This window comes from Athene noctua, chromosome 1 (genome assembly GCF_965140245.1).
Source record: "Athene noctua chromosome 1, bAthNoc1.hap1.1, whole genome shotgun sequence".
In the NCBI taxonomy this organism is placed as follows: domain Eukaryota; kingdom Metazoa; phylum Chordata; class Aves; order Strigiformes; family Strigidae; genus Athene; species Athene noctua.
Window position 1 is genome coordinate 171077320 of NC_134037.1, and position 15477 is coordinate 171092796.

At 38.3% G+C, this 15477-nt stretch overlaps 1 protein-coding gene across 1 annotated transcript in view; it reads right to left on the reverse strand.

Annotated features, from left to right (window-relative positions):
* SYTL5 (synaptotagmin like 5) overlaps window positions 1-15477 on the reverse strand; it is a 67177-nt gene that overhangs the window by 20961 nt on the left and 30739 nt on the right. The window contains exons 3-8 of the mRNA XM_074929579.1: window positions 15295-15407; window positions 13771-13903; window positions 11706-11831; window positions 7284-7440; window positions 5550-5679; window positions 3634-3740 (exon numbers count right to left, since the gene is read on the reverse strand). Coding sequence (XP_074785680.1) covers window positions 3634-3740; window positions 5550-5679; window positions 7284-7440; window positions 11706-11831; window positions 13771-13903; window positions 15295-15407 — 766 coding nt within the window. The remainder of the gene's footprint in view (window positions 1-3633; window positions 3741-5549; window positions 5680-7283; window positions 7441-11705; window positions 11832-13770; window positions 13904-15294; window positions 15408-15477) is intronic.

Sequence of the window (15477 nt, forward strand, 5' to 3'; positions counted from 1 at the left end):
ATATTGAGCAGAGGGAAATGAGGACAAGCCATCACTCTATCTGGGACCAAAATTTACATAATGAAGTAAACAGTCCTCTTAACTTCAGGTTCTTAAAAATGAGCGTCCTCTGCTGGTCTTTTTCTAATCTGTTCAGGCATCTGTTCACTGTTACCACCCCACAGAAAAAAAAGTCATAAATATTTTATACTCTAAGAAAAAAGTACATGGAGACCTAGGCAAAAAAGAGTACACTATTTCAAGGAGAAAGAATCCTTCAAAAGTAAAAAAAACCCAAACCTAAAATAAAAACAAAAAAAACCACGCCACCCTTCACTTCTACTCTCCACACTGACATCAGAATTCAGGTGATGTACTCAAGTTTAAAACTTGGCACAAGAATACACAATTTTCTTTCTTGCCCATTCAACAGGAAGAAGGAAATCTGGTAACACATGCAAAACACTTTCTTTACACTGTTGTACACATACCTATGGACTTTAAAATCAACAGTGCTACATTTGTATTGCTGAATAATTAAATACAGGACAAAAAAAAAAAGGCAACATCTTCAGGCTAGGGTGTTTCAGGTCTAGACTCTTAAGTATTAACCATGCTTTACAAAGTCCTAACGACAGCTAGCCAACTACCAATTTTTGTCTGCAAGCAGATAGCTAAACTAAAAAAAAATGGATAACATTTAACCTATGCTCTTAATTCATTTTGCACCACAATGATTATGTTTCTCGGGAGGTGTTACAGAACTGCAACTACATAATTGGTTAGTGTTATTAGCTTATTAAAGTTAGAGCTAGTAGGACATTAATCTCATGGTCTCCAGTGGGGGTTATAAAATGAACATTATCCAATTAACTCCTAATAAAGCAGCTGAGCATGTAATGAACACTACTTGGTCAGGAATTCAACACACACCTCTCCACTTAAGGTGCTCACACTTGAACACAACACTAGATTTAACTGGCTCCCCATACACGTTGACAGATATGTACTACACTATGTAGGTTTCTGGGGGTTGTCCCTTTTCATTATCAAGAGCAATGTTAAGTTAGAAAAGCAAAACACCCAATTTTCAAGCTGATCTCTCTGTATAATGGGTTTTCCTGGTAAAGCTGGGACCAAAGAGGCTAAAAGCCTTTTCTTACCCTTTCAGCAAATAAATTCCAGCAATCTGTGTATCCTGTCGACATGTGGCATCTCCCACACCACTGCTGTCAGCTCCCATCACCCAGGCACGAAACTGAAGGACTTCAGCTAGCTCCACCAGCCACCCAGGAGAAAAGGAGGTATAACATTTCTCAGGCTGCAGGAGCTGTTGTTATCTTTATCAGGTATCTTTCTTTTTGCCTCTTATATTGAGCACCAAATAAACAAAACTCCAGTAGGAATACAACTTTTATCTCAAAACACTGCATCCATAATGAATATGAAGGACTCATATTATATTATATTTAGCCAGATGAATATGAGCAGTGTGCCCAGGTGGCCAAGAAGGCCAATGGCATCCTGGCTTGTGTCAGCAATAGCGTGGCCAGCAGGGACAGGGAAGGGATCTTACCCCTGTACTCGGCACTGGTGAGGCCGCCCCTCGATTCCTGTGTTCAGTTTTGGGCCCCTCACTCCAAAAAGGACATTGAATGACTCGAGCGTGTCCAGAGAAGGGCAACGAAGCTGGTGCAGGGTCTGGAGCACAGGTCGTACGGGGAGCGGCTGAGGGAACTGGGGGTGTTTAGTCTGGAGAAAAGGAGGCTGAGGGGAGACCTCATCGCCCTCTACAGCTACCTGAAAGGAGGTTGCAGAGAGCTGGGGATGAGCCTCTTTAACCAAGTAACAAGCAATAGGACAAGAGGTAATGGCCTCAAGTTGTGCCAGGGAAGGTTTAGACCAGATATCAGGAAGCATTTCTTTACAGAAGGGGTTGTTGGGCGTTGGAATGGGCTGCCCAGGGAGGTGGTGGAGTCCCCATCCCTGGAGGTGTTTAAGAGTCGGGTCAACACAGCACCGAGGGATCTGGTGTAGTTGGGAACTGTCAGTGTGAGGTTAATGGTTGGACTGGATGATCTTCCAGGTCGTTTCCAACCTAGACGATTCTGTGCTTCTGTGACTCCTGTGAGTCAAACTATTCTGAAAAATGTGGTAACATTGAAGTTGATGAATGCAATCAATTTCATTAAGACTCAGAAAGCACAGACATAGGTAACATCAGAGATCCCTGCGCACTGTTATGAATGAAGTTTAAAGGGCAATTAGCACTCTCACAGACCCCAGAGCAACTAAATCAAAGTTATGCCACAAGAAAGGTCTCCTGCGTTAGCAAAGAAGCTAGAGAGTTGCTGAGAAGCAATCTGAAATTTCATTCAGAGTCAGCAAGAAAGAAAAAAAGAAAAAAGAAAAAAGCAACCCTTTGAATAAGAGGAAGACAAAAATCAAAGAACAGAAAACCACTCTGTACTTGGCATCTCTGGCACCTGCCTTACAGAAATCCCTAAGTGATAACTACTGCACCCTGTACAATTAAAGTAGAAAACTGATACAAAATATTTAAAGTTTGTATTTTGTTATTTTATGCTTTTCTTCTGCAATATTTTCCAGCTTCTTAATATGAACACATCCTTTTTCTTTACTACATTAAAAATAAACCACTTATTTTTGAAGTTTTTCTTCCACAGAAATCTGACACACAAGGGCTTTTTTTGTTTTCTTAAAGATTAACCCAAACAAAGCAATGCTGCAGGCAAATTCCCCGAGTGCTTACAATCCAAGAAACAGATGGGAATCCCAACATGTTGTTTTCTGCCTAGCCACAAGTATCAAATGCTACAAGAAGGGGAACCCTCTCCCATGGCCAACGCTCTTCTGGAAAGAGCAGATGGTAGGGAAGATAGACAATAGACAAAATACATAAACCATAATGCACGTGGTTATGGGTTTTTTTAAGCTACCAGCACACATTTGAAAACTGCAGAACAAACTATGATTAGATGAGGAACTATTTAAATAACTTTTTTCCCTCCTCATGCATATTTTAACAAGCTTAGAAATTCTTTTGCAGCATTGATGCACATCTACAACTTGTATATTTTGGATATGTGCATAAGAGGAGAAGGAAGCTGTGAATCACTTCAGGAACAGCAGTCTTTAGGATACCTAGAAAAAGGCATGGAGATGTATGGGAGAAAACACTGAACAGGAAGAAGAGGCAAACAACAGTGACAGAACAGAAAGCTGGGACTTCATTTGCTAAAAATATATTTATGGGGAAAATCAAAACCAGACAAAGATTAAATCCTGTATAGTATTTATCAGCATCCAAATTAAAATCTAAGAAAGTATGAATTATCAGAACTTTGGAGCATGTGTAATATAGTACCTGAAATTTATTTTCAGGCCAGATTTCTTTCACTTGTAAACTCAAAAACCAGTAAATCAATAACAAACTATAACCATAACTATTCACTGGAATCATTCTATAACAAACATACTCAGAAGATGAAGCTGTTTAAAAACTCATTAATTATCCCTGAAGTAATGTTCTGCATTACTTATATTTTACATAGATATACATAGAGTGCTGATTTTGTAAGTCTGAACAAACAGGATTTCTATCAGATAAACATTTACATATTTATAACTCACCAGTTCCTGATCTAAGGCACTAGGTACAGATTTGCTTCTTATACTCAGAGTATCCTCATTTCCTTCAGAGAAAGATTCACTCACATCTATCTCAGATCGGCTACGATCTGGAAAATAAAAACAATTAACATGTTTGCTATAATTTGTACAAATATATTCCATTTCATCTTCTACACTTTAATAAAGTGTTGGCTCAAACCTGATTGTTTTTTAAGGAAAAACCACCAAAACAATATTTTAGGTATCTGTCACAAGCTTTATGACAGATGAACATCAATATGATAAATGGAAAAGTAAGCTTTCTGATGCTGTTCAGCCTTCTGGCCAATACTTTTTCCCCTGTCCTATTTATCTACTCTAATTGTGTCCTGGTGGATGATACCATAAATCAAGCTTCTGACTTTTTCTTGTAGGCCTATCAGCCTGGAATATTGCAAAACTTGCAGTCCAAGTGCTCACAGTGATTATCACATCTCCCATCACCACCAAACTTTCTCCAGCATCTGCTTCAGAATTAAGCAACTAGGGATACAGATGGACACATAAAGCACTTCTGCCATTACTGGTGTTCCCTGCGCAGAAAAGAGGAGGAATTGAACAAGTCCTGAGACCTGCACAAGTTTCTTTCAGTCCTACAGGCGTCTCATCCACTCTACAGGCATAAGACGTTAGGTCTTGGAGAAAGATTTTCTTAGTCCTCCCCATACAAATGTATTGAGAAAGTAAGAGGGGGACGAGAGTATTTTTAGATCCTGAGAGCAAGAATCTGGAAAGTTTTTAACTGTTTATCTTCTACCTGAGGTACAGCTGATGCGACAGGAAAGGCCACTCTCCTGAGCTTAATGTCCTTTGAGATACTCCAACAACGAGACAACAAAAAGTCTGAGGCCTGTTGCCAGGTTGCCTGCAATTTTGCTCAGCATCATGTGCTTTGGTAACACCAGGCCAGTTCTTTCCTACTAAGAAAACCTTTATTTTATAAGGTAGCAGAAACAGGAGAATTTTCACTCCATAAAGAAGTAGCAGTCTATAACACCTCTGTCTGAAGTTACACTGTACAATATTCTCAAAGAAACTCATGCTTTCAAGTTGAAAAAAATCCAAGGTGAAGAGTGTTATTTCCTTTGATTAGCTCTGTGGGATACCCCACTAGGTTTCTGCTTTGGGCTAAATTCAGCTGAAATAAAGTCAGCTCTGCTGTGTTTCAGAGAAAAACCTATAAATATGAACACACTCATCCCTGTAAGAAGCCAATGGAGTACCCGGGAGAAGCAGAAGAGTGCAGGGTACTCCGCATCCTATTTCAGATAGAAAAAGGAGGATCTCCACCTACTCTTGCAGAGTGGCTCTGACAGCACCTTCCTGTGCAAGCCTCATTTACCTAACAGCCTCCAACGAAATGAGGTAAATTACAGAAGAATTGACTGGTTCAGTGCATCGCGTATGAAAATGAAATTACATGAAGTCTGTAAGAGACTTGTTCTCTGACAGCTCATTGTTTCCTAAATTTGCTTCTGGGCAAAGTGAGTGTGAAATGTAATGGTAGCAGCACAATAGTATTTTATACAGATTGCAGATAGGTAGTATTTTATTGACCACACAGAGAATGATTTAACAATGTGTAATTATGAATGAGATCTTGTAACAATTCTAAGAGTATATGTTTCACCTAATACTAACAATGTGCCAACATTACTGGGGTTAGGATTACCATTTTTTCAAATGTAAAACTTGCAAAATGGTACCAACTTGGTTAGTAAAAGGGAAGAATTTTCAGAGTGAATATGAACAAACTTATGAAACTTACATCTGATCTTTCAACGTGCTTTAAAAGCAAAAGGAACAGCGTCACAAGAATAAGAATAATCCTGTAATGGTAAGGGCTGGCAGAAAGAAGCAAAAGACTTAATACTTGCCTGATGACAAAGATACCCTAGAAACTGCAATGGAAGGTGTTCCAGATGCTTTCCTACAGTGCTTCTTTACTAAATCTTCAGATATGCTTTCACTTGCTGGAAGAATCATACCATTTTCTAAGCCAGTGTCCTGCCCAATAAGAAAAATACACACCCCATAATTACAGAAAGTGAGCTTATTCACGATCAGTCTACAAAAGCGTCATTTCTATTAGCTCCCAGAACTCCAAAGCTACTTTAGCATCCAGTCTATTACTGAATATACTTAGATTACAATCTAATTTGCTTTGCTTAGCACAGAACATGCATAAAACCTGTACAAAGATGCAATTCACACATACATTCTGAGTTAGCAACTGAAGAATCAGAGCAATGCATCAGGAGTGAGAGGAGGGAAGTGAAACATTCAAATATATTAAAAGCTCGCTTAGCTTGGAAATTAAAAAAAGAAAAAAAAACAAGAAAGAAAAAGAGAAAAGATAAACCCCATTGTTTATATATCAGCATAATGATTTCAGTCAGGGTAAAACCAAATGGACTTGAACTAATTAAACTATGCCAGTATAACCCCTTAAATAAAAAAAACATGCCTGATATCATTAAAGCTTTTTGCCTTCCTGTAAAGGAATAGCTAATGACATAACTCCATCTAAATTAAATGGACTGGCCTTTTTCAAATCTAATGCACTTGAAATCAAGTCAGTCTGTATGCCAACAATAATAGAAATAAAACAACTATTAATTTATTTACAGCTCTCGAGACTGCCCTTCATAGATAGTAACTTATTTTTTATTAGGAAAGACATATATTAGAGTCAGTAGTTGGAAGTTAGGAAAAAACTGATGTGTTCAATTGGGCTCTGATCCAAAATGCTCATCTACTTTTTTCCCAAACATAATTCATAGTCAGAGGTAATGCCTCTGACTATGAATTTCACTTTCCTTGTACACTTAAGTCAAGACAACTTGGAATAACTTCCTAGTACAATCCTGATTCCTTAAGAGTGACTGAAATGAATTCAGGATGGGCATCTTAGTGCAGAGCCAGGAGGAGCTGCTTGACAAACAGGCAGGCTGTCTGGGAACAAAGAGAGTGTCTGCTTCTGGCTAGATGAGCCACATCTTTCTGCTTATTACAAAACAGCCAAGGCAGCTAGCTCAGACATGGCCGCCTACATCCCAACAGGCCTAACAGTAGGTAAGAGGAATCCCACCTTTCATTTTGATAAAGCATATAGCACACATTTTGTGTTATGCCATAATTTCTGCAGAGCCCAGCTCCCACATCCAGAAAAAAATAAAATCAGTATAGCCTGACCTTCTGCAAGTGCTGAGCTTGCAAAGTTTCCCTTAGAAGTCAGTGGGAGCATGTTGGACCCTGCACGTCTGAGTCACATCCTGCATTCACAGTACTTACTCAAGGCCCTGAAGTGCCAAATAAGCTTACTCCCACCCCTTGCACTTCATAGTTCAGAATCTGTAACTCATTATGTAATGCTGGACATTAACAGCAGTTTTTAGACAAAAGAAAAATGTCTGCCAAACCAAAAAGTGCATCACTGATAGAGCATGACAAATTCTGTTCCAGTAGAGATCTTCACTGGTTCCAGCTAAATTACGGAAGAAACAAAATCCATGGTCAGGTTTGCCCTTTCTGGGCTACAAATGGATCTAACAGGGCAGATACCAGCCAAGTCATTGTGTTTGGTGTCGGCTCTACATCACTGTACTTACCCCGCTATAATCTGCAGTCATACCGCACATGCTGAGTGCTGGAAACCTCGGGAGAGAAGGTATGGAAACATTGCCTCTGTTTAGAGGACCTGCAGCCCCTTTCAGATGGCCTACAGTGGCCTCTGCATCACTGTGGTTCAGCGAAAGACTGCTCCCTCTGGGATGAAGAGAAGAGTATTGAAGCGTTATTTCTCTGAGCAAACCAAGGCAACCTGCTTAGCAAATCACTGCAAGAAAACAGCCACGGTAACAGTTTACTAGAATAACATTGACCTGGATGAACTGTGTGATCCACTGCAAGGAAGTGGTCACCTTGAAAGAAAAACACAGGCAAAGGTGAACTACAATTTCTTTAAACATCCAAGCAATACAAGTATTTTAGCACTTCTCCCAGAACTGCAAACAGCCCAAACGGGCGGCTCTTGTGCAGGCTTCATCCACGGTCATGTCACACTGCATTTGCCTACCAACAATAGATGCAATGACTTGTGTAAACTACAGTGACAGTTCCGGCCACTTCTGCAGCCAATGTTAATGCCAGCACTACCTCAGAAGGTCTAAAATCCTTGGCTATCTGCTCTCCATCCTCTCACAACTTGCTCACTGTCCTATTTATATTGCAGCAATGACTCCTGACCCAAACTGGTTGATTCTGTCAACCAGCTTGGAAAGCAAGGAAAGCTGGACAAGTCTTTTTGTCAGATTCTTGTTAGTACAAGTGATAAAAAAGCATCTGTGATCACCATATCAGAGCCCAATTGCTGTCTAATACCAAAACAGGCAGAAATTTTTCCATGGGACACTTTTTGTTAGAGAATACTGATTAGTCCAAATAAACATTGAGGGTTAGAAAGGGTAAGCTGTTGCACTTTTTTGACCTCTTGAAACAATTAAAGTAATTTTAAAATGTATTTCAGCACATTCCCCATTAAAGATTTATTTTAATTTGAAATTTGATTTGCAGTAAAAATACAAGGTTTTAGCTGATCTACTCTTCTTTCTACAGTTTAAACTTTTACATTTTTCTTCAAAATTTAGAGAAATCTCAAAATGTCTTGCAGGACACTAACAGTCCTGCATACACTCCTAATTATTACTTAAAAAAAAAAAAATTACTGGTAAATAGTAATTGATGAAGGAATTGCACCTTTTTCATATGGAAAATACAATGTCAGAGGACAACAGTATTGCAAATTTCCTGAAGAAAATTTTTGGAACTTACAGTATACTTTCAGCCAGAAGAGGTTTACTTAATAAATATTTCAGATTTGTAGTCAATTTTACTGCACTGGACAACAGCTGAATTTCAACTTCACTTGGTTTAGGCTGTCATATCAGGTTTAGAGTAATTGCGGTAAAAGTATTTTCTACCACAATGGAAATTTTTATTATAATTATGGTTGAACTGAGAAAAAGTATGCTGGAACAGAACAGCTCCTGTTTAACCACTACATTAAGCAGTGAGCACAGGCTCTGAATCCACATTGGTAGGTCCACCAGGACTGTCTATAAATGTTGTGCAACCACTATGTTTTTGTCTTTTAGTGAGCATATGGCAACCTTTTTAACAATCACTATCCAATTTCGTATATTGACAACAGTAGATAATGCATAGTAAACATGCTCTTTTGTGTGTGCCCTTCACATACAGGCACTGCTACTTTTCAATTTGATGAGCTAGTGATCAACAAATCCTACTAAATGTGCTTTAGCTGATTTTTAGTCCTATCTATTTACATAAAGATGCATCTTTGGTGCTGCAATGTCAGAAAAATCAAAGTTACTGGCTGTCATCTGTATTTTATCAAAGCCACTGGACACAGAAGCACACACCTCAACTTCCAAACCTGCCAGTGTATGGAAAGCAGCCAAAATGTTGAAAACCTGAATTTTATGGCATGTCACACCACTTTTGATGGCTCATTGTGACTTTCTGTTACAAAAGTTGTTGTTACAGATTATTTTTTTTCCTGTGTAAACTAATGTACATCAAGAGAAGTGTTTAGAAGTAATAGTGGGCTGGGACAAAATGTAACAAGTTCTGCAGGAGTTACCAGTCAAACTGAGCACTTGCACATCAAACCTGCTAAACAGAGCTTATTTCAGTCCGCTATTAGAGAGATGTTCAACACATTTTATACACACATTAAGTAGACAATAAAAGAAAAATGTTGTTATAAGGCAACTATGCCAGGCATTTCCATGTGGTAGACAAGACCTCAGTACAACAGGGTAATGTGCCTGTGTAGATGAGCCTGGAATTCCTATACTATTTTTCCTAGAAGTACCCTGATACAGCCTCCCAGTCCATTCAGCTGCAAAATCAATAAACATTTTTGCTGGAGTAGAAATAAACCAGTTGAAGACATGAACTCATGGCCTGGGACTCCCTGTTACCAGCTCAGTACATCTTCCCTTAAACAGAAATATTTAGAAAGAATAAAATTTCTCTCTCTGTTTCCCTGCTGATAGGTGAAATACTACCAATTCGGCAATGCAGCTGAGAAGATGAGGGCAATATGCAGGAAAACCTAGGACAGCTACAGTGTCACAAGATACTACGTTCTTTTAAATTGAAACTCAAAACAGTTATGGAGCATAGCCTGGCAAGCTTTGCTGTTATTTTTAATAATTACTACTCAGCTCTATAAATTAGCAATAGATGAAATACAGCAAGCATCCTCAGATACCTAATTAAATATTTAACCATGCATGTACAAGACAGGAATTTTCATCCCTCTACTAAGAAATATAAACTGCTCCTCAATCCTTCCACAAACTAGTATTTAGAATGTGCCATATATTCCATAGACAGTAAAATAATTCAGCCCTGATACCACAAGCATCTCCTGGCAACAGAGCTGGGTTACTATGTATTTTGACACAGGACACTGATTTGGCCAGGAAAGGATGAGGTGACAGGTATAGAAGGAAGTTGCCATAATGACTTGATAACCTTAATTTAATAAATCCCACACCCTGACTCTGGGTGAAAGCTAGAAATTGATGCTTTCTGTGAAAGTCAAGAGAGACAATCAAATGTAAAGGCTATTTTTATAGACCACTCTATTTAGCTTTCTAAGTTTGTACACAGAGCTTATCAGGTGCTGCATTCTACCACCCCAACCAAAATTATGTCGCTTCATTCATGGTTAACCGGATGATAACTCTCTTGCAGTCTGGCACATCAAAACAGCTGCACAGATCTTTCATAAGCATCCCTTTGTCTTTATTCTGATAAACTCTTAGAGAAAGTTAATTAATATTGTATAACCTTGGCATTAAGCAGCACAGACACCAGATTCCTGAGTTTTTGCCTCTCAGACCCTTCACTCATCTCTATTCAATGAAAAGCAAAATAAATCCAGAAAAAAAAAAAGCAAAAACATTACTTCTGATCTCATAAAAATAATATATGAATCTGGCCAGATACAGAAGGCCTAATCAGCTCAGTGAAAAAAACCTTAGTGAACTGTGTAGAAAACTAGCTTTAAAGCTGATTGGGCTACTAAGTACTGCAGTGAAAAAAAAAAAAAAAAATCCAATTATCTACTTTCAAGAAGATAGCCACCACCAATGTTAGGCACTCTGCAGAACACCCAGAAATTGGGTTCTTGAATTGTAGGTAACAAAGGGAACCATGTTCTTGCTTAAACAAGATGGCTCATCTGTGGGTGAATTAAACTTCATGATGTTATTTTTACCTGATATCCTGTGTTCCTGTATACCTATTTGGAGTCTCCCAGGAACACCATTCTAGAGCCAGAAACTTCTATTGGATCTTACAGCAAATTATTCTTATTTTTCAAACCAGATTGTAAAATTTCTAGGTGTGTGCAACTGAGCAAAGAATGTGGGTCTACATCCAGTATATACTATCCAACTGAACAAGAAAAACGTGAGCTGTTTTTGGCTTCATTTTGGAGGTGGTATGTAAGAGGAATGTTGCATCTGGCATTTTACAATGCTATCAGAGGCAATAACAGAGATCTCTTAAGCCCAGAAGAATGATAAATGGAATTCTATTAGAAATAACTTGAACAATAATCATGGAAAGAGAAAGGCAAACACAGCCTTTGAAAAAGAAAATATAATTTACAATCAATTAATATGTCATTACCAAAGAAAAGTTTTGGAACATAGGGCCTCAGTTCTGTAATATGAACACTGCTCATCAATGAAAACCCAGAAAACAAAAGCCAAGGTACTGACAGCAATCACCAGCCGAACACAAAAGGAAGATGGATGGAAATAATTTTAAAGGTTTTTTCTTTTTTTTTTTCTTTTTTTTTTTTTTTTAAAGCATAAGCTCTGCTTCTCAGATAGTATTAATGCTGAGCATTCAAAGACACAATGCAACACACCCTGCAAACACCCCTGTGTCAATCCTGGCATGAGCTGTACCAGATTTCTGCTGCTCACCTCTCAGAGCAAGGTGTTGATTTGCCACTGCGCAGACTTTGGGTTTCAGCTTCTGCACCTGCGTTCCTTTCACCTTCATCTTTTGCATTTGTAATTTCTCCTTTCGTAACCGCCCTAATTACCTTCCTGATGAAAACAGGGAATAAAAGATGTTAAAAGTTGTAATGTTTTTCCCAGGAAACAGCAGCCTGACCGAAATACCGTGATGTGCGCATTCCATTAATTTTATCTGCCTGACCTACAGACAACTCTGGATATAAGGGTCAATAAAGCACCAAATCTGGTTATCAGACTGATTCCTATGAACAAAAAAACCCCATCATATTTGCTATAATCTGCTTTTTAAGACACAAAACATTAAAACATCCCTCATAATCAACATGGCCACTTCAAGCTTTGAACCAGACGTGCCTTTTGTGAAAATTTCTCTTTAGTTTATTTTTTACGTTTTATACACAGCAAAGTACTTTTGACTAAGTACATGTATTTCCTTATAGCAAATGACATTATATGTATTTTCTCTTGAAGATTTCTTGCAATTTCTACAATTACATGCATCAATGCCCCCAAACACGCTGTTTTCCAAAAATATAACATCACTCTCTTATCCTGCAACATGTGGTCTAATAAGACAGAAATGAAAGAAATGAAATAAAGTTTTGAAAAGTAATACTATTCTTCATGGACTTACAAACAATAATAAATGGTTAAGTCATCCCATGACACTGTCAGTAGGAGTTGGCCCAAAATGGCTTTGCTAAAACAAATCCACTCATGAGATATAGAAATGTGGAACCTGAGCGAGGAAAAAGGAGCGGGGAAAGAAGAGGAGGAATAATGAACTACTTCTAAGAGAGACCACAAAATATACCAGGAAAAGCAAGCCTAATTCTTATAGGATTAAATTTCCTTTATGAGGCATGCCACCACCAGAAAACATTTCAGACCACAAGCTGAAAAAGGCTGAACACCACTAAAATAAACAACAGACAATTATAAAAAATAGTTATTAGTCACATTCCCCTATGAGAAACAAGATTTGCATGAAGTATTTAAATGAAAAGAGGATTAGAAAAGTAAATGTTAATGCACTCCTACCATAGCTACCACTTAGCATGATTTAGAGCAACATCTAAGTCCTATTATAGTAGACTCCCTAAGCTGGTTCTTTCAGCACCTTCATTTGAGAAGCCAGAGGTATTCTGATGCTCTTTTTCCCCAATATGAAAGAGAGATAAATCACTCATGTTAATTTCTGGAGTCACTGGAACAAGTAATTCCATACTCAGCAATTCCATTCTCAGCTCTCTTCAGAAGTAAAAAACCTGTAGAAAGCTGTCTACCTACCCTATATTTAGGATCCATAATAAAATGTGTTCTTTCCTCCAACAGGAATGGTTTTCCAACTACCAGCCCACAGAGCTCCAGCCATGAAATGAACGTTCATACGATTTTTCTTCCCATTAACCCAATAGCCTCAAGTTATGTCTAGACACCACTCGTGCAACCATATATTCGATGCCTCTGTCCATGTCCCCTGAGAGTAAGAGAGTGCTTCCCTAAGAGCATAGCCAAACTGGGGTTACACACATCATAGATGGCAAGATGACCAGCAACATCTGCCTATTCACTGTCACACAGACAAAAAAGGTGCACTGCTTGACTGTTAGACTGCATTTGCACAGTTGGAAACTAAAGGACTACTTGACTTGTGAGAAGAACTGACCAGTATACATAAAAACCAGGCCCTCCAAATACTATTTTTTGCATTTGCTTCTTCAGCAAACCTGCCTTTAGGGACACTTTGATACTTCTGAGTATAAAAAGAAAAATCCAGGAGTGAAATTGTCTTTTTTCTGCCACCTCTATAGCTGAAGAGTAATTGCTGATGCATTTCCTAGGAAACAGCAGTCTAATTATAGTAAGTATGCTTTTAAACGAAGGCTGTTTATAACCCTGGGAAGTTTGAGGCTGATGTGGAATGCTGGAGAAACGAAAAAGAAAAACCATCCAACCATATACAGCTGTTACTCCATTTACCAGTTTCCAAAATAAAAGGCTTTACCCTATCTTTCTAGGTCCGCTGAAGACTGATTTATACCCATTTGTGGAGGAGACTGATACATCTGGCCTTTTTTCTTCATTCTCTTGGGGATGATCTTTAAATGTTCTTCCTTCATCCTTACTGGAAACCGTATCTTCAGTGGAGGGGGAAAGAAAAAAAAGCGTGAACGTTTGCATAAAAAAGGCAGCACATGTCAAATAACCTAGAAAAATAGATTTTCCATTTTTCAATACAAAATAAAATCATATAATAAAATGTCACTAAAAAACCTTGGGGGGTTCTTTGGCTTTTCCTTTTAATAAAAGAAAATAAAACTATGTAGCTTGAAATGTTTCTCATTATCAACTCTTGTCTTGAACTACACTTCTGAATTTATCACCAACAACATTTAATAACCAAAGGAGCTGAGATACAATGTTGCGATGTACAGTATTTCCTGTGTCAGATGAAAGAATGTTTTCCCAATTGTTTGTTAAACTAGGAGCAAGGCATGGGGAAAATGGCTTAAATATTTTTTTATATATATATATATATATATATATATATATATATGAAATTACAAAGGAACAAATCACAAAATACACAATTTGTGCTGCATAATATCAAGCCCCAAAGAACGTTAGATACTTGCCAGTTTGAGAGCTTCTGAAGCACAGTGGTATTGGCAAGACCAGTATTTTGCCAAGCAGTATATTTGCACCAGGCATTTTTCCAATGTGCGTAAACCAGTCCCTCTCCCTACAAACTGCCCATACCTGTCACCTTCCTACTCGAATATTATATTTGAAAACAGACAACCTAAATAACAGCTTCTGTGTGCAGAGCTAGCTAGTTAAATGGAGATAGAAGCATCAACACTCAGGAAAAACTCGTTTCTTAAACCAGTGGTTCTGGGGTACTGTGCAAGGTACCACAGCAGCTCACAGACATGGTACACTTGCTGTGCTTGGTCAAGACAGCCAGACCGTTTACTCTACCTAAAGGTGCGGATGCAATTTACTGGAGATACCTGGGCAAAAGGAAAGTCAAGTGAGAACTGAGAAGTACAAGTAATCTGAATATAGCCCATGCTCTAGCATACAGCAGAAAAGTTAACATTTATCTTTCTCATTCAGAGTTGAAAAAGAAAAAATTAATGCTTTTTACACACCACCATCACAAATAAGAGAGACAAAGTAAAAAAAAATAAATGTCTGGGTTTAGATTTCTGCATATAGCCAAACTTCTGGTAGGAACCGAGAATAAACTTTCAGAGCTTCTGCTGCTGGCTTTGCAGCTGAATAATACTGTCCACCTGTTTAGACAGTGAGTTTTTAAGCAGATCTGTATCTCCACATTCATCTGGATCTTACCTTTTTCTATACATGAATCCTTCAAAAATCACTGCATAGTAATACCCAAATATGAAATTAAGATTAAAATACTGATTATACTTACACCTTCAACAGTGAAGAATAAAACACAATACAAGTCAAACACTCTGGAACGTATTAAGCACAAGTAAATCTCTCTTGTGGTCCCTACCTGGGAATTTGCGTAGGATAGACTGTCTGACAACATCAGTTCCAAGATTTGATTGTTTGAAGCGCTTTGCTCTTTCTTCAAAAAACCATTCTCCTGTCACTATCCGTAGCTGTCTGTGTTAGGAAAATGAAAAAAGCCAGAGACATGCACATGAACAAACTTGACCAACCAAAGCTACTGCCC